At 40.0% G+C, this 25,659-nt stretch overlaps 1 protein-coding gene across 16 annotated transcripts in view; it reads right to left on the bottom strand.

Moving 5' to 3' along the window:
• Nucleotides 1-4,774: 4,774 nt before the first annotated feature.
• The window catches only part of ARID1B (AT-rich interaction domain 1B), a 408,038-nt gene continuing 387,153 nt past the window's right edge, over nt 4,775-25,659 (bottom strand). For 10 of the 16 annotated variants that reach the window (XM_048844164.2, XM_048844156.2, XM_048844165.2 and 7 more), the window contains 8 exons: nt 24,680-24,818; nt 23,052-23,224; nt 20,626-20,776; nt 19,521-19,637; nt 16,735-16,831; nt 12,681-13,470; nt 10,769-10,899; nt 4,775-7,837 (listed from right to left, as the gene is read on the bottom strand). In XM_048844164.2, the coding sequence (XP_048700121.2) occupies nt 6,107-7,837; nt 10,769-10,899; nt 12,681-13,470; nt 16,735-16,831; nt 19,521-19,637; nt 20,626-20,776; nt 23,052-23,224; nt 24,680-24,818 (3,329 nt within the window). In that variant the 3' untranslated portion in view covers nt 4,775-6,106. The remainder of the gene's footprint in view (nt 7,838-10,768; nt 10,900-12,680; nt 13,471-16,734; nt 16,832-19,520; nt 19,638-20,625; nt 20,777-23,051; nt 23,225-24,679; nt 24,819-25,659) is intronic. The other 6 variants (XM_048844161.2, XM_048844169.2, XM_075126830.1 and 3 more) reach the window with 1 other exon arrangement.

The raw sequence follows: 25,659 nt of genomic DNA, 5'->3' as shown, positions 1-25,659 counted from the left end.
CGCAGCTCTGTGCTCTCAGCAGCAGCAGATCCTGATTGGTGCCAGCAGGTAGTGGCAGCAATGCCAGTTTTTTGCCATCATGCACATCCAGCTGCATGCCATGGCACATGTAACATGTAACTTAGTGTAACACATGTGACTTAGTGATCAATGGCTCCATGTCTAGTTGGCAGCCGGTATCAAGCGGAGTGTCCCAAGGGTCGGTCCTCAGGCCGGTTTTGTTCAATATCTTCATAAATGATCTGGAGGATGGTGTGGATTGCACCCTCAGCAAGTTTGTAGATGACACTAAACTGGGAGGAGAAGTAGATACGCTGGAGGGTAGGGATAGGATACAGAGGGATCTAGACAAATTAGAGGATTGGGCCAAAAGAAATCTGATGAGGTTCAACAAAGGACAAGTGCAGAGTCTTGCATGTAGGACGGAAGAACCCAATGCACCGCTACAGACTGGGGACCGAATGGCTCGGCAGCAGTTCTGCAGAAATGGTCCTAGGGATTAAAGTGGACGAGAAGCTGGATATGAGTCAACAGTGTGCCATTGTTGCCAAGAAGGCCAATGGCATTTTGGGCTGTATTAGTAGGGGCACTGCCAGCAGACTGAGGGACGTGATCGTTCCCCTCTATTTGACATTGGTGAGGCCTCATCTGGAGTACTGTGTCCAGTTTTGGGCCCCACACTACAAGAAGGATGTGGAAAAATTGGAAAACATCCAGCGTAGGGCAACAAAAATGATTAGGGGACTGGAACACATGACTTATGAGGAGAGGCTGAGGGGACTGGGGATGTTTAGTCTTCAGAAGAGAAGAATGAGGGGGGATTTGATAGCTGCTTTCAACTACTTGAAAGGGGGGTCCAAAGAGGATGGATCTAGACTGTTCTCAGTGGTAGCTGATGACAGAACAAGGAGTAATGGTCTCAAATTGCAGTGGGGGAGGTTTAGGTTGGATATTAGAAAAAACTTTTTCACTAGGAGGGTGGTGAAACACTGGAATACGTTACCTAGGGAGGTGGTGGAATCTCCTTCCTTGGAAGTTTTTAAGGTCAGGCTTGACAAAGCCCTGGCTGGGATGATTTAGTTGGGGATTGGTCCTGCTTTGAGCAGGGGGTTGGACTAGATGACCTCCTGAGGTCCCTTCCAACCCTGATATTCTATGATTCTGTGTATAGCCTGAAGGCCCTTACAAATAACCTACAGAGTGCTAAGCGCAGTCACTCTATTACTGGTGAGGGATATGAGGTGGGAAGACATCAGCTTGACCCAGAGCTCAGATTAAGTTTGCACAGCTGGTAGTTAGCAAAAACACCCCCATTCTCTTTACCTGTAAACAGAGCACATTTCAGTAGGAATCCTTGAGAGTCAATCCTCCTGGAATTCACAATGTTATCTTTGCAGAGTCAGTTCTTTTCTAAGTTTAATAACCAGAGGCACTTTAATAACCATAGGCACAGGGTCCACTGGAATTGCAACAGTAGGGCATCTGGGGGATGGCTGTATTCAAGATTGGCAATGATAAATCAGGGGCTATCAACCTGAGGAGAAATTACCATAGTAGACGACAGCCACAACCTGTAAGATTGAATGGAATGCTAATTCCATCAGAAATGGGGACAGGGAACAGAGCTCTTGATGGTACAGAAGACAACTGAGCAGCGCATCCATAGTACCCTCTGTTAAGCAGAGAATACAGAAGCAGCTGATTCAGTGGCTCCACTCAAGAGAAAAACCTGATGAGGAAAGAGCAATAGGGGAAACAGAAACCTCACAAGGCACCCTGAAGAAAATTTGGCAATGTAACTGCTGTGTGGAACCGTCTTCTCGGGCTTTATAATTCCATTTCACTGCAAGAGCTGAGCGGAATGGTTCAGAGGTGAAGAATCATCTCTTCAGAATCTTTTGAGGACCTGCCCTTGTTTGCAATAATATAAAAAAAAACACTGTAGTAATAGCAGCACACAAAATAGTGTGACTGTGATATTTTGGATGACTGCTGTAGAATACTTCTGAATCTTCCCTTTCTACTGATGGACAGCAGCAGATGGGCAGAGATGAATGCTTGGCTTCTACTGAGCAAAATTAACACCAGCTTTTGAATGAAATAGCCATGCTGCAAACAGAATGGGATAAACATTTGTGTGGGTCTAACGTAGACAGGGCCTTGACTTGGGGTAGAGGTGTGTTAAAAGCCACAATTGCATCTGATTCTTATTTAATTTACAGCATCTTTACACCCCTCTGGCAATAGAAGAATGCATTTCACTGCCAGAATGTCATACAAGGGTCTTAGTATAAATGAGAATCAGGATAATTGTTTTTTATTTGTTGCTATTTTTCCATAGGTAACTCTTTTCTGTGTTCTTTTCTTTCCCCCTGGCTCTGGGCACTCAAAGGGCAAAGAAAATACACAAATAGTGGTGGAATAAAACATGGAGTCCTTTGCTTCCAGCATCAAAATGAGGCGGAGGAAGTGGATAGGTTCCTTTTGCCTCCTTGCTTCCCAATAGGGAAACAGGGGACAGAGACTAAAAAGAACAATATTTGTTTCTGTTGAAAGGGATAGTCAGATCTTGGTTCCTAAAATAGTTATGGGGCACATTGGTCAATAAGACTCCAATGACTCCACATATGTGGTATCTATGTTTTTAGTCCATATAAAACTAGTTGCTTGGGTTGGCCAAAGGAATAGGTGGTTTATCAGTCGATAACACCCCGCTATTTCTAGTTAATCATCACTGCTTTAAAAATAACACACAGCCACCTTATATTACACATTTTTCTCTTACAGTAAGATTTCAAACATTGTGACCCTTCGGTTGATGTTATTCTCAGCTTTTTGTACAGCATTTATGCTCAGACTGCTGGAAAAACAGTAAACGCTACACATGTTTGTTACCCTCTGGTATTTAATCCTGAAAAAAAAAAATTCTTGCCACAAGCAGCTCAGATTTGTTCACAAGCCAATTAGAAAGACCCTGAAATTTGCAATTCTGATGTAATATCTTCTCCAAAGGCTTTACTTGGACACCATTGGTTGGAAACGTGCAAACTATGTATCAAATTAAAAGAGGAGAAAAACTGTTAGACCTTTCACTGGTGTTGCAACATTATCTAATGAATTAGATCTGCTATTACCTTAACTGCAAATCTACCAAACTCATGCTGTCTCTACACTCTACTCTACACCTTTCCCACTAACCACTATTTCTATCACTGACACAACGGAACTGGTAGTAGTTCTACTGTAGATAGGGATCCTGTGGCTGCCAATCCCTTTACCACAATATTGTCTAACCCTGCTCCAAGCAAATCTGATGACGCTGGTTAAAATATTTTAGCACTGGTACAGCTCCCATAATGGTAGCAATGGTGGGGAATTTGGGAAAAAAGGCTAGAGTAAAAAAGGCCCAGTACATTTTTTGTTTCCTTCTTTGACTAGCCAGTAGACACAGGAAAAAGGACAGGAAAGGACTGATTACAGATCAATTTTGGGTTTAGATAACAGCCTGCATCCATACAATGGATAGTATCACTCCCTAAAACAGTGCTAGCAACTAAGAACAGTATTGGATACTGCTTCTCCCTGCCCTGATGTTAAGTTGAATGCCTCTTCATGTCATGAAGAGTTACAAATGGGTTATAATTCAACATATATGTCTGAATGTATTGTTATGCAAGAGAAGAAGAGATCATTACAGTAGGTGATGTGGGAGTGGATAGATTACTGTATAAAAAAAACTAAAGGAAAAATTACTTTTCGTGACACTCCGGAGTCACGTTTCAAACTTGGATTATAATTGTATATACTTTACGTGTCTATGAAACTTGCTGCCATATATTAATGTGTTAGAGTGAGCTACATGAAGATAAGCAGTAGGCCTATGGGAGCAGTAATTCTCAAGAAACTCTGTACTGTGATTGGAGAAAGGAGGAGGATACTAACAGTGTAATTATGCAGCAATTCCGGGTAAACTGATTATTATTAGCTTTTTATGATCACATTAACAAAGTCAATGTTCCAAGATGAAACAGCAAAAATATTTCGGTTGAATATTCAACAATGAATAATATAAACAATATTCAGCAACAAGCTGATCACCAGTTGAGTGGTGGATGGGAGAGAGTCAATGTATCTGAAACCAGATAAATCCTGAAATTCAAATGGCCATCTCCCATCAGTTGTAAGAAAGGATGTGCTGTATTAAAGCCTGATCCACTTGAATGGGAGTTCCAGGAGCTCAGCACCTCTCAGAGCGAGATGCCATGAGTGTTGTAAGCATGCAATAACATATAGAATATCAAGAAGCATGTGTGTGTTTACTGTGAATGCCCATATCACTTGGTGCATTGTGCCTTTACCCAGAAGAAAGAATTACAGGTAGTTAGTACAGATCCATTTCTTCAAGTTGGTTCGGGCTTTAACAAAAATCTTGTGTGTCACTTTTTCTAATATTCTTTTTATGATCCCTGACTGTAGCAAGTGGAGTGGATACCTGCTGAATCAGCACTATCCACCAGCTAATCACATCTTCTCCTTTTAAGATCACCTTTTATAAGTAATAACTGGTATCTATTCTCTGTAATCTCAGAAAAGAGTCTTCCAAAAGGAGAGTAAATTACTGTATCACTTGATTAATATTACAGATTAATATCTTTTTAAAAGTCATAATCATAAGGGTGTGGGGGGCAAAGAATAACTATTATTGCAGTTTCTTGTACCTGGTTTGTTTTTTGGTACACTACATTGAAACTAGAACATTATTCAAGAACACCCATCACAGTGCTTAACAAGATTTAATGTACATTTATTCTTAACATGTGGAACATATAAAGATTTTATACTGAATAAATGATATTCATTAAGCCAGAGGAAAAGGAGGAATTTACATCAAGTTTTTTTTCCTTTTTAAACTACATTATCTTGAAATACAAATGCGGATTCTCATCACTGAAAAATCTTTGAAGCTGTGTTTCTTCCTTTTTTTCTGTATATATTTTTTTTGTCTGTAGACTGGTAACCATTTTCTTAAATCAATCCATACGTAACCATTTCCACACCTTGATTTATAAAGCAAATTGTGATCGGCTGCTCTCCCGAAATAGAGCATGACTTTATACATACAGAAACTTGTACATTACCCTCGGGTTTTTTTGGAGATATGGCCCAAATGAAAGGAAAAAAAAATTCTACTGTCACTTTGGAGTTACCACATCATGGAAAAGAAACTAAAAACTTTGTACTTAAAAAAAAAAGATGAGGGCATGTTTAATGTACAACTTCTATATACATCACGGCCCTTAGGCAATAAAAAAAATATTTAAAAAAATGATTAAAGGAATTGTGAAGAACTGTCATTGTGGAAGGTCAAACAACAGATGCAGACAAGACAGTTCTGGTGAGGAAGCAATTTACGTTTATCGTCGTCAGGTTTGTGTTTAAAATCTTTTAAACTTTAAAAACATTTTTTTTTGTTTTGCTCCTAGCCTAATGTAACCATTTCTCCTGTTGAGAAACCAATATCATTTTGTATTTTGACTACTGACTGACACCCTCGGTGATCCCCTACGCCTACATCACTAGAATTTTCTATTGCACAGAGCTTTGGGTGATGGTGTATAGATTATTTTTATTTTTCCTTTTTTTGAAAAAATAAAACACACAGGAACTTGGTATGTTGGGTTTTTTTTTCACCTTTTCATTTCAAAGTGGTGAGATTTCTTTTCCCCCATCATATAATGGTTTGCCACAATTTTTTTAAAGTCACTAGTTCGCTTCCCAAAAAATATGTAATACAAACATGGAAAAGAACATTGAAAAGGATAATCTATGGAAAAAAAGTGTGACCTTTGAATGTACTAGACAGCAACTTTGGTTAAAAAAAATAAAATAAAAAGATGTACTTATACACATAGACAGCAAATATTAATTTCATAACTGTTCAAATTAATAATTTCTTTAATTCCCAATTGGTAAATAGTGAATGGGGCAGAGGAGCAAAGATTCTTTTTTTTTCCTTCTTCCTACGCTGGATAAACAAGAACAGAAAACAGCCAGTTATATGTGACCCTCTAATCTCCACTCACACATGCTTGGCTTCTCACTTATGTCATAACTGCCCAATCTGAAAAAGTACATCACAGATGACAGATGCAACCATAGAGTTCAGGACAGCAGATATTGAGATATCCAGCAAACGACCCTCATGCAAAAGGAACTCTGAGCGGTTCTCGTCCACTCTAGCCATGGCTAGCAAGGCCTTGGCTGCCCTGCACATCATGTCTACGCTAGGTGGCTCCAGAGGTGGAGGCTGCATGTGCATGAGGTTATGCTGGCTCTGTTGGTACTGGGCCATAGTGACCCCATCCTCCAAGAAACTTATCAAATTTCCAATGCTTCCCTTCTGCACAGCTATTGCCCTTGCTGCTAACACGTCCCCCTGGGCAAGGTTCGATAAGAGAGCCATGGACATTTCTCGGCAGACTGGGTTTTTGCGGTCCCCAACGTACCTAACTAAAGTAGCGTAGAGTTTCTCCTGACGACTGAATGGGGGAGTGGCCAAGATAAGGTCCACATTATTGTCCTGGATACTGAGCTTACACAGGGTCTCCAGCACAAGTCTTTGAGGCGATAGGACTGAGTTGGGCCCCACGGTTGGAAAAGGATCCTGTGCCTCTGCAGATGGGCACACCATCCAGTGCAGCAAGCCATCCAAAATTGGCAAACAGATGCTTTCTGTATAAGCAGACAAGTCTAGCTGCCCAGAAATGTTGGCTAATGTGACCAATGTATTATCCCTCAAGACCTCGAGGCAGTCCCACCACCACTCATCCTTGCTGCAGGCCACCCCTTTGTCCTCCTCTTCCTCTTTCTCATATGTCTGCGGCGCTCGCTTTCTTTCCGGATGCTCATGGTGAAGGAGGATCAACTTTCCCAGGATCAGCACCAAGCCTGGATGTTTGGACATTTCGGCGTCATTGCCAGGCACAAAAGACAAGCTACGGACAATATTTGACACACAGATGCAGCGTTTAGCCAAGGAGTCTTGCCAATGAGTTATGGTGCATAGAGGAGTCTCATCCCGACTCCTTGGCTCATCTTCTAGCAGTTTAATATTCCGGTGGCTTTTGGCTTGATGGATTCCAAAGGGAAATTTACTGCTCTCTGTCTGGGAACCAGGGTTTGAGTCTTCGGGCAATGCTCCTGGTCGAGCTGACAGGACATCATCGATGGTAGCTGTTATACTTTTTTCCTGTTGTTCTTCAGGTTCACCTTTCCCCTCTAGATCCTTCTTTTTGCTTGGAGAGTTCAAGGCCGGAGGGGCCCTCCTTCGTGGAGGAATCTCCATCTTGCTCTCAAAGTGAGTCTGGATGTGTTCAGTTGTATCACCCCCACCAAGCTGCCAGTGGAGAAGCCCACTGTTGAATTCCTGAACACGCCCCAGTTTGTCAGATCTGTCAACAACAAATAGATTATTTTTCTTTACAATCTTTATTGGCAGCTTGTCAAATTTACTGGCTTGTTTTGGCCTCTCACTTGGATCAGCAATGGCACTGGGAGTGGCAAAAACAGTGCTCTTTTCTTCTCCTTCTGTTTTTTCTATTTCATCTTCCTCCTCCCACTCTTCCTCCTCCTCTTCCTCAAAGTAGTCAATACATTCATCATTTTCCTCCTCTTTTCCAGTATCCACTGCTAAGGACTGGCTGTCATCCTTCTTGACTGTGTTGTGATCAAGTGCTTTGTGACCTGGATCTCCCACTTCATATTCCATAAGGATTCCAAAAATGTCAATCAGGCATTTTCTGAAATATTCTACCAAAAGCTCAAGAAATCCAGATAACTGGAGAGAGAAAAAATAAAACACAAGTCAAAAACTCAGATGAACATTTTAGACTGCACGGAATTTGTTAGTAGCAATGAGCATATTCAAATGATGCTAAACAATCTGTTCCACCTTGTATTTAGCAGTGACACACTGAGTTAGTTTCCAGACCTGAAGAAGAGCTCTGTGTAAGCTTGAAAGCTTGTCTCTCTCACCAACAGAAGTTGGTTCAATAAAAGATACTATCTCACCCACCTTGCTTCTCTAATATCCTGGGACCAACCTGGCTACAACAACACTGCATACATATTTCTATGAACATTTTCACACATCCTACAAACTACTGACTGCCAAGCCTTGAATGACAAACATTTACAAAGGGAAATTCTTCTTCCCTTCTGACCACTCCTGAATTGGTGTAAACTGTCATAGCTCCTCTGACTTCACATGAGCTAAGATGATCTACATACGTTAAGGACCTGATCTACTGTCTCTAAACCAACTTTCCAATATGTGGGATTCTGGCAATGCTGATTCTAGGAGTTGATACTCTCCCCCCTGTATGATGTATATAGCAGAATAGTTTTCATTATGTCCATGCATATTTGAAAGCTGTTACCGGCAGGCAGTTCTCTATACTGTAAGATATCCTCAAAAGTAGTTTTCCTATGTGTTTAAACCTGGATTTATGTGTAATTATTGTACTACTGGAGGCCAACACTTGGATTCCTGATTCTGGTTCACCCTCAGCGGCTTTGTGTCAAAGATGAATTACTGTTACTACATTCAGTCCCAAACGTCTGCCTATTAATTGTTCTTATTAACTATGGAATAATAATCAGGGATCCTAGAAATCCATTTGCCACAGAAAAACATGGAATTTGCATTTTTACAGAGAATCTTTAGTTTTTACGTTTAGTGAAAAAATAAAAACATGTATTAACTACTCACTAAATTTTACTGAAATACCAGTGTCCCTTATTCAATGCACGCAACTTCCCTCTCTTGTGGTTGATTTTTGAATATGCTTAAAATTAACATACTCCAATAAACTGCTTCCGGTGTATTCAGGTTACTCAATGGTGTATAGGGGTTTGTGTTTTAATGCAGCTCAAATTTCATTTCAGCCTTCAGATGTAATTAAAGTTACAAAAAGATGCCAAAAACTTTAAAAATCACCCCTAAGGATCATCTCACTGAGTTTGGCAAGGACAAATTTCATGCTGATGATAATGTGTTGTTCTGTACTGTATGCAGCAAGGCTGTAGATTACATTCGAATTGTAGAACACATGGAAAGTGCTAAACATAAACTGAATGACAAAAAAGGAAAACAAGAGCCTCAAACAGTGGGGCCATCAACAACAGTAAAGAAACAATGCACTGTGACTGGATTATTCCAGTGTTTTTGTGCATTTAAAAAAACCCCTATTTCCCCAAAATATAGAATACAGACACAGAAGTATTTGGTATACATAAGAAATACAAATTGCAATTCTATTAAATTGATTATAATGATTAATGGTACTGGTAGGCTTCAAACTTACTTAATTGCAAATATATCAATAAAACATTGTATTCATCTGATACCTATATATATTGTGGCTTGGGAAACTAAAGTTCAGCGTTCAACTTTAATCGTGGAAAAGCATGGATTTTTATGTATTTTTATTGGAGAATGTTGTTTTTTTCTGTCATGGAAAACTAGGATCCCTGATAATAACTATTCAGTGAAAATGTCCCATCTTACATCCAATTTCTATTTTTCTACAGTAGTTTTATTTTATTGAGAGGACAAATATGTTCATATTCTATGGTTCTCTTAAGACTTCCAAACCCTTAAATATTAAAAAAAAACCCCACCCCAAATAAAAACCTACATTTAATAACTGCAGAAATTTCCAAACATCATATGAAGAAAAGGAGTACTTGTGGCTCCTTAGAGACTAACAAATTTATTTGAGCACAAGCTTTCGTGAGCTACAGCTCACTTCATTGGAAGCTTATGCTCAATTAAATCTGTTAGTCTCTAAGGTGCCACAAGTACTCCTTTTCTTTTTTGTGAATACAGACTAACACGGCTGCTACTCTGAAACCAAACATCATATGGAATCTTGATCAGCAGTTCAAATCAAGCCCAAGACAATAATACCCAAAAAATCATAACTGATGGCTGTACAGTGTTTTGTGTGAAATAAATTGGAGGTTTTAGACCCAGTTCTAATAGACTATATTAAAAATTGCCACCAAACTGGCACAGAACCGCATCAAAAAAGTGAAGGATTAAATGGGTCAAAGAAACGAAAAGTAATAGAAACTAAATACTCTATTCTACATAGCATAGGTTCTTAAACCATACTCATCACCATAGTATCTGCTATCTTGATTACTAGAACAGGGCTGAGAAACACTGGAAGGTAGTGTAGGAGAAGCTTATACCATTAGATCCTGTGTTATACATGTCTTGTAGATAAATAGTGGATTTTGGTTTTAGCAGCATTATCGATCTGACACCTTTTGTGAAAACATAATTCCTCATTTTGTAAAAACGTCCAGTTTAAAAAAAACCCAGTATCCTGATATGCCTGGTGCTAACAGCCAATGTTTGTTTTAATGTACCTGACCCAACGAATACCTCAAATGAGTATGTATTCATGGACGTTGCCTTCTCCCAATGCTGAAATGCTCCTATACCTTAACTGTCCATTTTCACAAGAGATATTCCTCATTTTAAGTTTATAATCTACCCCATCCCACACTAGCCTGGGTTCCTCTTGTAGTTCATTGATGTTCAATCAGCAAAATTGAGGTTATGGAATCTTTTAATTTACGTTTTTAATTTATGCTAATGATAATTAATTTGAATGGACTCACTCAATCATTTTTCTGTGTCCCTCAATTTGAATTTTTGATCTTATCAGGTTGAGAGGTAAAGTGCCATCTCACCTACCTGCGAAAGGTTGAAAGTAGCAACAGTGCTGTCATCATACAGAAGAATATTAATAGTGTCTAGAGCCCAGGTACTTTCAGCCAAAAGGCCAGATTTAAGAGACATCATCACTCGCCAGGCCTCAGGAGTTACTGGAGAATGAGAGAAGAAAAAAATATTAGAAGCAGTGCTTTCTAGCGGAGAGTCGGTGGACTTTCAAGGGAGACTTCTGACATGCTGACTTTAGAGAATACAAACAAGGTAGTCTGCTAAACAGGGTGTGCTCAGGTTCTAAATTATGGCACTGAGCATCACTGCTTCCACCATGTGGTCCAGTTCTTCTTTTGCCTTTCTGGCAGAACGGATGTGAGCCTTGTTTCTAGTGAGTACTTGAAACTGGCAGTTTTTCTTGCCTTTCCTCATGGTGAGATGCTTTTACTAATGTTTGAATAGTTGAAAAAAATCTATAAAACAAGTTAAACAAAACAAAGAGTACAGTGATCATTTTGTTTCTGCCCTTTACTCCTGTGTTGGGGTGGCAGCTGGAAGGAATGCTGAGTGTATCTTTATCACTCAGAGATGTATTTAATTAGTATAACACACTGCAGAGATCATACAGTGAAAGTATCAAAAGCAATGAAAACAGCCAGGTGTCTCAGTGACTGCTATGCTGGTTCTAACTCAGGAACTTGGCTGAGGAGACTGATATAATGGAAGCTGCAACTAAGAGGGCTTCACATATGTCATCTACCATCAGTATGAGGAAGAGGAAAGGACAGAACAGAACAAGTCAGAAAGGACATGAACAGAAATGGGAACTTGAACGAGTGAAGTGTAGTAATGGGTTCAGTCAAAATAGGAAAATATTTGGGAATAATGTGGAGAAAAATAATAAACTTTCAATTGTACAAGAGTAAATATTATGGGAACGAGCACTAAATCATAGTTGATGCTATAAAACATAATCTCCCCCAGAAAGTTTAAAATAATTCTTTAATTTAAAAAACAGTCTCTCTTAGATTATTTGAGTGATTTTTAAGAATATTTTCCATGCTCGTCAATTAGATGCAACCCAGGTCTATCCAAATGTTAAAGAAGTCCCAACTGCGATAAATATATAGTGCATGACTCAAGTCACTGAGGATCTTACACTAATATCCCTACACTGGACATACAGTTACACAGCATGCCAAGTCAGAATGGCCTCTTGAATCTTACCATTATGATTTCACACTAACATGTTTCCACCTTCCCCCAAAATATCACCTCCAAGAGCACATTCCTACATGATACCTAGGAGATACCTTTAAGTGCATTCGCCCCTCAGCCACAGAAAACCCATCTCCACCAATAACACAAAGCCTTACCATTAGAGTGGCAGGGAAATTCTTATCCTGGCTGGATATAAAACTTGCCATCAAAAAACAAAAGGTCATTTAATGAAGGTGTGTGAATGTAAGTAAACAATGCACCAACAAAAAGAAAAGGAGTACTTGTGGCACCTTAGAGACTAACAAATTTATCTGAGCATAAGCTTTCATGAGCAATAGCTCACTTCATCGGTGCTTTGGTATGCTTTCTGTGCCACAAGAACAATCTTTGCTCAGCTGATGGTTGTACTGACCATTGCGTAGGTGCTTTAGGGTAGCAGCTAACACATGGAATTTGAGAGCCTAAACTGCCTTAATTTTTTAACACAAAGAGAGACCTGTGGAGACTACAGGGCTCAACATTCCATGCTCCTTTTGTTCCCAGCTACTGATGTCCCATGTAGCATTTGCTGAGCTGTATATGACCCGTGGGATGACCACCCATTCTGTACAATTTTTTTGGTGCTATTATATTTTAACAGATAAAATCACTTTACATTTAGCTGAGTTAACCTAGATTCTTTACTTCTATTTCTGTATTTAGACCTTTGTTTGATGCTCACCAATATCTTTTGAGGTAATCTTTCGTCTTGGTTTTAAGACTGGTTGCGATGCTTCTACAGAGCCTGGAGGAAAAGTAATTTCTCGCCTAATTGGTGGTGGCTGGGGCGGAGGTCCTGTGACTTGTGACACTGGAACTGTGGGTATAACCTTCTGCATCTTCATAGAGGGTAGGAAAGGAGACTTGCTTGGAGACATACGGTTCTCTAAAGAGCGCTGGAAGGATGCTGGACTTGGAGCCCTAGAGATGTGGTTTGGCATTGAGGGTGGTGTCTGGTAGGATGATTGAGGAGGTCGAGTGATAGGCTGCATGGAGGCTGAGGATGACATGTAAGAAGGCTGACGTTGGTTGACATGAGAAGGCCACTGACTCTCATGGTTTATCCTCTGGTCAGGTACCATCATATCATCAGTGCGGTTCATCCCTGGATAGGGTGGAGCCTGTGCAGGGCCTCCAGGGCCTTGCCTGTTCTGGTAAGGGTAAGGCATATCATTTCGTGTTGGCCACATGTTCTGCTGAGGACCTTCGCTGGTGGATGATGACTGCATGGGGCCACCAATCATCTGCGGGGGTATTCCATGCTGCTGGATTTGTCCGGGGCCTTGCATCCTCTCCCTGTTATAAGGATATGGATACTGTCCCTGGATAGGCCTCCTGTCTGGTCCAGAGTAAGTGTTACTGTACTGGTTATACATTTCTTGCTGCTGATTGCCATACTGCATGTTATACATATCCCCTTCATGGCGTTTTGCTGGAGGCCCATACATGCCATCCATATGACGTTTATAGTTCTGAAAAAGAATGTTTTGGAGAAAAAAGCTCAATCATATTGACAGTCAGGAGTGATATTTAATATGGAATTTAAAAAAGTGACTGGCATCCTTAGATTCCATGACACTAATATAAAGGCAACATTTCAGAATGAACACGTTACACAGGAGGTGGTAAAATAGTAGTTTTATAATTATTTTTTAAACAAAAGTTTTCTGTCTTTTCCTATCATACCAAATGTATATGAACTGGCAGAAAGCTCATTTTAAAAATCAAAAATCCTTAGGACTGCAGAGAATGCTGCTTATAGAGTCAAGCTAGCAATGCTATGGTTATGATTGAGCCAGCTTGCATATTAAGACCCGACTTTGATGTGCTTATAAAAACTTATATTTAAAAAAAATTACCACTGGATAAAATTTCTCATGTTAGCTCTCAATCCAGGGGTGAATTTTTTGCAAGTTTGGTAAAATTATATTGCTCACTTAGGACACATCTAGGCATGAAAAAGAAATTATCTTCACCAGCTAAGGTATTTTTTCAGTTTTTTTATTTTCGAACTACAAAAAAAAAGTCTTTTTAAAGTTTCAAACTTGTCACAGACTTAGTCTTCTTGGAGGACAAGTTTTGAAAGTCTTCTAACATCCCAAAGCACGATGCTTCTTCAAGTATGTATCCAGGACGCTGGAGTTTGAAACAGAGTATAAGTCAGGCAAAACAGGCTGACTGGTGGGAGAAACACACATCTCAGTTATGTCTGGTGTTCCAAAACCTCCACGCATCCCTGCCAAGAAGATGAATCCCTCTCCCTAAATTCCCTAATCACATTTCATGTGTGATTATTCCAGCAGTTAAATTCAAACATTCTATTTTGTTCTAGATAGGTGCTTATATGGTGCTCATCACCACAGTATCTGAACACCTTCCAGGAGTACATTAAGTGACATGACTAACATCTGTCATGTGTGGTTCTTTCTGTCTCTCATCCTCCCTCTGAAGGGGGAGAACTGTGAGCACAATGTAGTGTTTTGTTTTGACAGGGGCTGATATTTTGTTTTAAAATGTACATGCTGCTCTGTGTTTATGTTACAGAAGGCAGGGTGAAGAACTGCGCCTTTCACTTTGAGTGGAAGGCGGAGAGGTTTGTAATGGTCTTCAGTTCCTGAGGGAGTTTGCTTCACAGTTCAAGCCACACTGAATGTCATGAGGCAAAAAATGTGAATCAAATGTGCAGTTTTTGAATATATGATCTATATGGTAAACTCAAAGTTATGGCTCCCACAGAAACCTTAACTCAGTCACATTGCACAATGTATACTAATGTACTAAAGTTAACATCATATAAAATTCTATATGCATGCAATGTGGGTCAGTTAGAATTGCTGTGGGAACCATTAATTCTCATTTTCTCACTTTGGTGCATTGAAAATCCTAACCACTGAGCTGCATGAAAGTTTTAATTTGCCAGTGAGCTGTCAAGCTATTTCAGAAACAAAGGGTCCATGGTCGGCTTTAGGTCCTACACATCTACGTAATATACTGGGTCTGTGACATGAACTCTAATGCAAGACACAGAAAAACGGGCATCATGTAAAAAATTGTCTGAGTTGCACCACAATTTCAAATGGTTATGCATAAATCCACTTAGACCCTGATCCTGTAACACTTGTGCACATACTTAATTTAAAACATGCGAGTAATCCCACTTCAATGGGATTTCTGACATGATTAAAGTTAAGCCTGGATGTGTTTGCTGGATTGGGATCTCAGACAGTCAGTTAACTCATACGGAAGATATAGATGTAAAAGGGGTATAGTGGGACAAAAAGACAGCATGTCAATGGCACCTTTAAAGGAGGGTCCCACTATGATAATTCAGCCATTAACTCCCACCCAACCCTACGTCACACCACCAGCCTAACCTTAACTTTGTCCCCTAATACGTGACAAAATATACAAAAAGGTCAAAATAATACATTATTAAGACATTACTGGAAATGGATACCAAGAATAGGAAATGAGATTTTATAGTTTCTTAATAATGTTAGTTTGACTATATATTTTTGCAAAGTTTAGGGAGTTCCCATCTTTCATGAGAATCTCGTTAGCTCATTTCCTGGATACCGTAGTGTGGGGTGTCACATGCTATTTTTGTTATTGATCTTTGTAATTTCTCCACTAAATCACCCCAAATTACTAAAAATGCTGCTCCTCAGCAAGACCAACAAACAAATGTGGAGTTTCTTGACCACGACATTTTGGAGATAGTATGAAAGAAAAAAGAGAAGTATAACATTTCAAAAGTGAATTTTAGATACATTTTCAAAACCCTGCAACTTTAGAGCTTCACTTCTGATCTTTACTGAACTTCCTAGAAAACCTCTGCCCCACACTGAGATGTTTTATGTGAAATTTCAGGAAGATAAATTTATTTTTGGGGAATCCTGGCATGTTTGAAAATCTGTCTTATTCTAGCAACCTAGCACCAGCCATAATTACAGAGAGAATACCAACTGCTTTATCATACATAGGGTGAAATCCTGGCCCCATTGAAGTCAATGGGATTTCTGCCAATGACTTTAATGGGGCAAGGGTTTGCACACATATTATCAATACATTTTACAAAACCTATGTCTAGAAACAGTAACCATATTTTCCAGCATATTCTGTATATTTTATATATTACAGAAAGGCTCAAATGTTTGAATGTTTAAAATATTTTTTCAATGTTAGTAATATATTGGAATATATCATCTGCTATATATTCAAAGTACATGATTCTCTAACATGCAGGTTTTATGATAGTCTTGGATTATCTGTGTGACACTCTATGCCAGCCTTAGCAACCAGGAGGCTTGGGTCTTTCTCTTCCTGCCAGACTTCCTTGGTTTCAGTTGCCTGCCTGACAGGAGTGCTTTCTGCTCTTCCAGTCAGCAGCTTTCCTATTTGTCTCTGCAAGCTGGGTGTGCAATATTATCAGCCTATGAATCGCATTGTTTTGATCTGCCTGCTTACTGTGCCTGGGGCTTTCACCTGTCACGGACTCCACACCACAGAATTGCAACTTTAAATTATACCCTTCAACCTAACTAGTACATAGCCTTGTTATCGCACATCCACTGCTAAAATGGGCCCTGATTTTGGCCCACACTATGTTGCTCACCTGTGCGAAAACTACATGCATTTTAAGAATTTGTTTTAATTTCATATTATAAAGTATATTTTTGGGGGGTTGATATTTACAAAATAGATGTCATGAATATAAATGATTCCACCTCTTTTACCTGCTGCTGTGGATACATTCCAGGTTGATGTCCTCCATACGGTGGTTGTCCTGAAGGAGGTCCTTGCCCTGGATACTGCTGCCCATATGGTTCATGCCTAGAATGATGCATTCAAATCAGCACTTAGTACTGTTGGAACTTCCAAGCCACTGGAAAAATGAAATTGCTCTGATGATTCTACACCTTAAAGATGGCCACCACCACGAAACATTCGTTTTACCATACCACCTAATTTCCATACCAAGACTCTTAGCACAGTGATAGTAATTTAATTTTTAGAATGGATGGTGACACCTTTTTGGGCATGTTGCCAAAGTTGTTTGACCCCTACAAAGATGTCAATGAGAGGAAAATTAAGGACTTAACAACCCCCCGACCTGCACAAAACCAATTAAATTCCTTGGATTCCAACAGTCAGGAGCTCTCAGGTATTGCACTAATTCAGCATTAAGACTATTGGTGGAAGTCAGCCGCAAGGATGTACCCGAAGGAATTACTACACAGAGTATAAAGCAATATAGTTGTAACAGAGTGAAGCAGGATATATATTCTAGTAAATAAAATATCTGACCTACAGCGCAAAGAGGGTGTGTTCAAATTCTAAAGAGTTTTAAAAAGTGGGTCTCATCAAGAAACCCACTTTATGGAACATTAAAGACTCTACTGAATATAAAAAAATATTTTAAAAATTGGTTTAAACTGAATTTGTCATTTTCACTGGACCATAGTGGTACAAAATGAGTTTAAGTACAAAACTATGAAAAATATTTCAAGATGCTACACTTATGCGCTGGAGCTTTTAATAAAAAAATGTAGGATGACTAAGGCCCTGTGTAAATTACAATTTCACAGACTGCAAGGAAATTGTGAAATTAGTCCAATACTGTGATTTTTCCAACAGAGGGGAGGCAGAAGCAGAGATGCCCAAGGGATATTGGAAAAATCACAGGACTGGGCTAATTCGGCTGCTTGAGGTAGACCATGTGTGTGGGTGTGACCACATGGTGCCAGCCATCTGGCTCAGGCTGACGTTGCTGCATCCTGTCCAGCCAACCAATGGAGAGATTGTCAGTGGTGCTGACAATGTGCTTTGATTAGGAGCCCTGGCCTGCCCCACAGCAGCCTCTGGCAGGCCTGGGTGAGACACCATAGGAACTGAGACCAAGATCCACTACTTGGAGCATGAGCAGAAGGTAAGGGGGCTTGCTCAGCAGGGAACCAAAGGTGTTGAAGGGGGCCCTGACCTGGCAGTGGGATTGGGTTGTGTGTGTGTGTGAAGAGGGCCCTGCTGTGTGAGGGGGTTTGATGGTGATGGATTCCAGTCTGAACCCAATCCCCTGCCAGGGCTGGGCTCTCTCACACACCTGCTTGTGCTCGAAGCAGTAGATCTTGGTCCCAGTCTCAGCTCCCACTCCTGGTGGTGACTACTGTGGGGTGGGCCAAGGCGGGGCTTCTAACTGCTGTGTATTGTCATTGCCACCTCATGTCCCCACTGGCTGGCCAATCAGGAAGCAGCCACAGTGGCTGGGGCTGGAACTGAGCGTGGAGTGAAACAGGCCTCAATGTCCAGCACCATGTGGTGGAATTACCACTTCTGCCTCCCTACTGTTGGAAATATTGCAGCAGTGCCTATCCTGTGAAATCCCAACACTTACCCATGATGATGATGTAATTTTTTTAAAACCTGCAATTTACATATGGCTTCAATGATGACATATTGTTCTTTTTTGAGGAATAATATAGCAGTTAATGAAATACTGTGTCATCAAGTACAGAGTTAAGGTTGCACTTACAAACTTACCTGTGGCAATTCCTGATTTTTTGAGTGCTTAACTGGGCATACTTTTAATTAATTTTTAAAAAAAATGAAACAGAAAATCACTTGAAGGGAAATACATGGAAAGCAGTAAGGATGATAAATACCTGGTGCTGATGGTGGATAGCAAATTGGATTTGAGCTTGCAGTGTGATACGGTAACACAACAAATATCAATTTCAGTTTGGGTAGTGTACACAAAACCACCCTGTCACAGACCAAGATGTTAGCAGTCCCTTTGCATACAATACGAAAGAGACCACACTTAGAATTTTGAGCGCAGTTCTGGACACCAGAATACGTTTAAGGGCAATTCAGGAAAAAGGAGCAAAAAGATGAAAGAGCTGGAGAATTTGACTTCTTAGAAAGAATTAAAAGAACTAACAAGGCCTGATTATCAAGGTGCTGAACATCCACAACTCTCACTGACTTCTGTGGGTGTGGTAGGTGTTGAATATCTCCGAAAATCAAGCCAGACAGAGAGGTTATCTAATCAATGTCAAAAGAACTACTTAACTGATAGGAATTGTCTAGGGTTGTCTGAGGTAATATAACAGAGTAATGAGATGAAACTAGGCAAAGGAAAATGGAGGCTATATATCAGGAAATGCTCCTTAAGAGTTAGTGTTACTTAGACTATAGAATGGCCACCACCTGAGCCTCAGAGTTTGTATAACCCTCAGAGTTTGAATAATTTAAAACTAGAATGGACAATTTGATAATATAACATTGTGTACATCCTGTATTGGCACCAAATTGTGTGATTTCCTTTTCTAACATCTATAATTCTATGGAAACACACAAAAAAATAGCTCTCCCAACCCCAAAAAACAAACCCAATGGAAAAATCTCTATAGCAACACACAAACAAATAACACACCAAGCTACTGAATATTCTGTTTACACACAATCAGTAGCTGCTAGGATTTAGGATTATCCAGATATTATAAACAGAGAAATCAATGTTCACCTCTGCTGGCCAGGGTAACGATTAGGAGAGTACATGCTTGGGTCACTGTTTGAAGGCACCATGTTGCTCTGACCAGGTGGTCCCATACTGCCTTCAGGACCCAGCCCATGATCCGACCTAAAAATGACAAAGGAAACCTCATTCTGTAAAAAGCACTTATTCTCCAAAATCGCCAAATCAATAAAACCTAATGGAAAGGATTCTTCTGGCCTAAAACCTTCTGCTGGGACCTTTAATCTGGCTGACAACACAGCAACATGGCTTTTGTTGAACAAAATGATGACAGTTGTGTTATTCTTCCCCTACTGCTTCAGCCTAGGATTGTGAAAACTGGCCTACTATTAACTTAGGAGGCCAATACTGTACATCTGGCTGCCAGCAGGAAATGTTAGCAATGAAGCAAAACTGTACAACTAATTGATGGTAACGATGGGAAAAAAATTTCTACAGTTCTAGCTTGCAAAACATACTGCAAAACTCAGTATACCGAAACACTCTCAAACCTTTCTGCCTGCTCCCAATGATCAGACATCAGTGATTCTATGGATTTAAAAAAAAAACAACACTTTCCCAGGATAAGGAAAAGGGAAAAAATGGTTTCACTTCACTGAAATTTGGACCTTTGGGGATCTAAATTCAGTACAGAGGATCACTATGGTCAAACACTTGAAGAGCAGTGTCCCTACAGCACAGAGATAGTACAGACCCTGAAAGCTCCAGATGAAGTTCTAGTCTCCGGCAGACCAAAGAAAACATTTTGGAGATGTATATTCTGTTTTTTATATAAAAAAATCAACATCTTCCATTTCGGTATGAACAGAGCAAGAGGACTAACACAAGTGCTAATTTAGCAAGCCACAGCACAACACAACAGCCTGCCAAAAGCAGCTGTCAAGCAGACCCACTTGCTGATCAGCTGTAGATCGAGTGACTCCTGAAGTGTGACAACTCTCTCCTTATTAATTTCTGCAAAAAGCTAGACTCTCTCATTACCCATGGCTTAACTCCCATTGATTTAGTAAGCAGTTGCAGGAAGTGAAGGACAATGGGGCAAAGGGGAAGAGGACAGGATCATTTCCACTAACTTCGCTGAAGATTGACTCACCTCCTGTCATAGCCACTTCCATAAGAGAACTGCTGCCGCTGGCTCATGCTCATGGTGGACATTGCTCCAGATGGAGTCTGGTTATAGATATCCTGTATTCCACTATTGGGCATTTGTCCGGGGGCCATGAAGGGCTCACTGCTTCCAGGCACTGCAATAATAAGTAAAAACGGAAGAACTGCAAATTAAACATTTTATTTTTGGTGTTCAAAGATGAGCTTCCAAGATCTGTTAAATGACATCATTTGAAAAAACGCCTGAAGCCCGAACTCTGCCACGCAGAATTACTAGGTGTCTGACAAGCTCTAGGAGAGTGATGAAAGCAAATAAATCAGCACTATCGATAAGATGGAACAGCAAGGTAGTCAGAATATCAAATAACTTCCAATGAAAAAAATCAGATTTGGAACCTCATGTTAGAGAATTAAACCCATCAGGTAGAAAGCTTTCTTCTTCCTCAGTGTGCTAAAGGCTCAAGCTGGACTCTGTTCATAGTTGCTCTTCTTAGCCCAACAATGTTGACTCAAACTCAAATCTCTAAATATCAGAAAGCCTTATGTGCTAGCCTCATGGCTTTAATTAGCACCCTGTAGCCACAGGGCTGTTTTCTTTCCCTTTCCCAAAATGGGGCTGATATCTGTGCATAGGATCCTGTATCCTGGAGGTATCCCCCTGACCAAGGCAGGTACAATTCTAAAGGGTCCAAGAAGAGACTTGGTCAGCACCAGCCGTGACATCATTTAGTAACAAAGGATTCAAGGAAGTAGCCCCATCTCTCTAGTTTGAGATATTTAACATAAAAAAACAGAGGTGAGGGTGAAGGTAAGAAGGCAAAGGCTCGTCTTGGAAAGGAAGAACAGGACTTCTCCAAGAACAAAGCTTTCCACTTCCTGTCACTTGCTGCCTTAGAACAGGCCAGATTCGTAACTAAAGCAATGGAAAGAATAGTAGGTGAGAGAACTAGGCACCCTTATAATAAAGAAGCAAAGAAGCAGTTCTATTAATTCCAGGAGCTAGAGATTGAGTTATATGCATGATAAGAGGGTATTTGAAAATGCTACAGGAAGCCCTGGAATTGTTCCCGAAATTTTGTATGCAATCACCACCTTGCCAAACTCTTTTATAAATGCAGAAACACCATCAGCAGAATGAGCTGAGTGAGGGAACAGATTTGAATCACATGTGATCATCTTTCCGAGAAGCTTGAGATGATATGACAAAACTAATTTTTACTTGTGACCTAATCTAAATGTGAAATAAATGGGTATGTGCAGTAAACCAACCTGATCTCAAGATGGCCGTGGAAATCAAAATAAGTTTAAGTTGGAAAGGATGTACTTCCCCTGAAGTTCTGCTGTACCAGGGGCCAGGGCAAAAGGCAAGGGATTTAAAGGAAACATAAAGCCTCTACCCAGCTGCTGTTCCAAATGGTCTCATCAGTATCACTTTCTCTCTCTTTTTTTAAAGTAGTGACACCAGTACATCACCACTTCTCCTCCTCTCCCTGCTCTTTGTCCTTTTCCTCTCTGTTACCTCGTCCTTCAGCTGCTACTTCATACTCTTAAACTTCCATCATCTGCTCTTCTCTTTTCTGCTCTTACGAACTCTGAACTGCTTCCTACCCTCTTCCTTTCCTATACACAAACATGTAGGAGAATAGCTCAAATTATTCTTTCCTAAGATACTTTAAAATTCACAGAAAGACCCTGAGTGAAGTGCACCCAGGGACTGAGTTAGCTTTAGTGTTATTCTCATTTTTAACTTTCTAAAACACTAATCTTTGAATTACGTGGCATCTTTCACCACAAGATCTCAAAATGCTTAACAAACCTTAATTAATTATACCTTGCAACACTTCTGTGTGCTACACAGTTAAGTATACCTATTTTACAGATGCATAACCTGAGGCAAAGAGGTTAGGAGATTTGCTTAAGACTGCACAGTGAATTTGCAGTTGAACCATGATAACACCTACGAGTTCTGACTCCCAGTTTCCTACTCTAACAATTAGAAATGCTATCCCAAGTTGTAATATAGTTTACTATATTCAAAGATACTACTAGAACATTAAAAAACCCCAGCCCCAACTAATTTAACTTGCTGATCCTTAATAGTATAGTCCAGTCACAAACTGTACAGTGTAGTATTCCTGAACAACCATTTTGGGATCCCGTTGAAGCCTGAAGCCTACACTTATATAATTTAACTTTGAGAGGCGGAAAAATGACTAGAGAAGACTGAGGTGTGGTTACACTTCCTTTATTGCCATGGAGATACGATGTTGCTGATGGCAAGGATAGGAGGATATGCAAAGAGACAGGGAGAGCATGCAAAAAGAGCCACACCAAGCACACATTGACAAATCAAAATACATTGCTTGGATGAAACTAGGGAAGAACACACTGAGACTGCCACTTAGTAGGTACCTTTTCTTATCCCACCAAAAGGGTCCTTATTCGGTTCATAGGGCATCCTTCCCATCATATCTGGCATGTTCATCCCCTGCTGGTATGGTGCATTTGGCGTCATGGAGTTTCGCTTCGGGAATGCGGAATCACTTACATCAGAAAAGGGATCGTGCACACTAACAGCACTGTTTCTAAATGGACAGACAAAATGGAGGCATTAATGTCATAGGAACACATGCGGGAAATTGTGATACCAGACCAGACTATGGTCCTTCTAGTGCAGTATCCAGTCTTTGCTAGTAGCCAGCGCCAGATGCTTCAGAGAAAGGCATAAGAAATGCCATAATAGACAATTATGGAATAACCTGCCCACACGAAAAGTTTCTTCCTACCCCTGCTTTTTCCTTAAGCATGAGGGATTTTTTTATCCAACCTAATGTAAATGTGCATATTGCCATTAGTCACATGAAAGTCCTCACCTTTTTGGAATCCAGATCAACTGTTTGCTTCAATACTCTGAGGCAATAAGTTTCACATGTTAATTATGTATTGTGTCAAAAAGGTATTTCCTTTATCAGTTTTAAATAGAATTATCTTTCAAGTTCACTCAATGTCCCCTTGTTCTCATATTATGAGGAAGAACAAACAGCAGCACTTGATTTACCGTCTCAATACCATTCAATATTATGGAGCGGCTGTAACCTTTGTGGCTTCAGCTAGCTTTATTATAAGCCCTTATAAACATGGCTTGAAAAACTGAGTTGCTCTGAGAACTGCCACATTTATTCTGAAGGCAAAGGAAAATGTTTTTACAAGTAGGAAAAAAATTAATCAAACTGTTTGAATGAGAGGTAATTAAAAAAGTTTTGCTACTACCCCTTCTATCTCTCCACCTAGTCAGATCTCTTTGAAGACTTGTGCACCAATTACAACTGAAGTCAAGAGACTATAATTAAGCAAAGTTGTGAATGATTTTGTTGTGGATAGTCTGGATCTCAATCCTGCTCCCACTGATGCTGCTGAGAGTTTTTTGTCATAGACTTTAGTGGTAGAAGGATAAGGCACTGTGTGTGCACAAGGACATTGCCCTTGGCTGGCTGACTGCTGCTTAATAAAATCACAAGGGTCCTTCTCTATAGAATAGAACGGTCCTCCTGCCGTTACTAGTTAGTTGATAACTAACAGAACTCTCCCTTTAGCTCAGGAGCAGGAGACTGTATGTTTAGAGGTGAAGGACCAGGGTTTTAGTCCTTGCTCTGCGCACGTACATAGTTTATGATGGAAAGGACCATTATAAAGATGATCATGAGCCCACTTTCAACTCCAAAAAATCTCCATGTTCTCAAATTTTAAGGTTATCATTGACAACTGAAGCATTGACGATCAACTCAGGAATTCTGTTTTTTCCAAATGTACATTATTAGGGGAATAGAAGGCAGAGCACTGATAACCATAGTTGCTGCAACCTGTTGCAGAGCAAGATGTTATGATGCAAAATGACCATGCAAAGATGCCCTTGAAAAGAACAAACAAACAAAAACCCTAAATGCTGCTTTTCTTTATACAAGCAACACCCTGATGGCACACTGTTCTACTCTATGTAGCAAGGGTAAGAAAGGTGAAATGAAGCACTGAGTTTTCAATACCTGCCGCCCTGCATGGGCGTCATCTGTCCATGAGGTGTTGATGCTGGTGTTGGAGGCTTCAGGTCGCCTGGCACTTCTGTCATGGAATTACTACCAGTAGACTGAGGAGTCTGTGGACCTTGTAGGGAACCAGAATTAGCTGGCAGATTTAAAATAAAGACATATTAGATATATCAAGCAATGTACTAGGGAAGCAGCAATCATCAAGGAGAAGAGAGTTATTTTAAAATGAGTCTGCTACTCTGCATTTCAGTATGTCAGCCTTCCTGAGCATCCCCTGAGATTGGTATATTCAGTGTTGTACTATCCCCCATCTTATCTAGAACTATGAATTTAGTCCACTGCCTAAAGCAACATTAATGGAAATCATCTAGGCAAAGGACCTTTAATTTAAATAATAGGTCAGAGATGCAAAGGTAATTGTCTGTAGTTTACATCAGTGTAACTGGTACCCTGTTCATAAAATGACATAACTTCATCAAATAATCAGTACCACAATACAAATATTTATACAGCAACTTTCACCCTGAAAGATTACTTTACTAACTCAAACTGATATATAAATACTACAACAGGATAAGTTCATCTACCACTGAAATGCATCTTAGAGGTGAAACGTGGCAGCCAGTTAACAGTGCACAGCAATCTTATACAACCTATAAGATAGGATGAGAGGAATACTCTATGGAAAGAATACTGTATTCTTTGTTAAATATAGAGGGAACTTTAGTTAAGAATAAAGCAGTTACCAAAAATAGAGTTTGAACAGGACACTGTGGTTAATACCTCATATCTTGTGAAATAGCAAAGGAAAGTTTAACAAGTGGTTAGGACCTTGGTTTTACACATCATTCAAACATGACCACTGAGAGTCGAATATACTTCAATATACTTCAGCTCTTGAAGAAATGACATAGGTAAAGCAATCTCCGAAGTACAGTATGAAAGGACATTGAAGTTCTTTGCTTCCATCCTGCACT

Source organism: Caretta caretta, chromosome 3, assembly GCF_965140235.1.
Source record: "Caretta caretta isolate rCarCar2 chromosome 3, rCarCar1.hap1, whole genome shotgun sequence".
Taxonomy (NCBI): domain Eukaryota; kingdom Metazoa; phylum Chordata; order Testudines; family Cheloniidae; genus Caretta; species Caretta caretta.
Note: the sequence above shows the minus strand (reverse complement) of the source record. Positions and strands in the feature narration are given on the sequence as shown.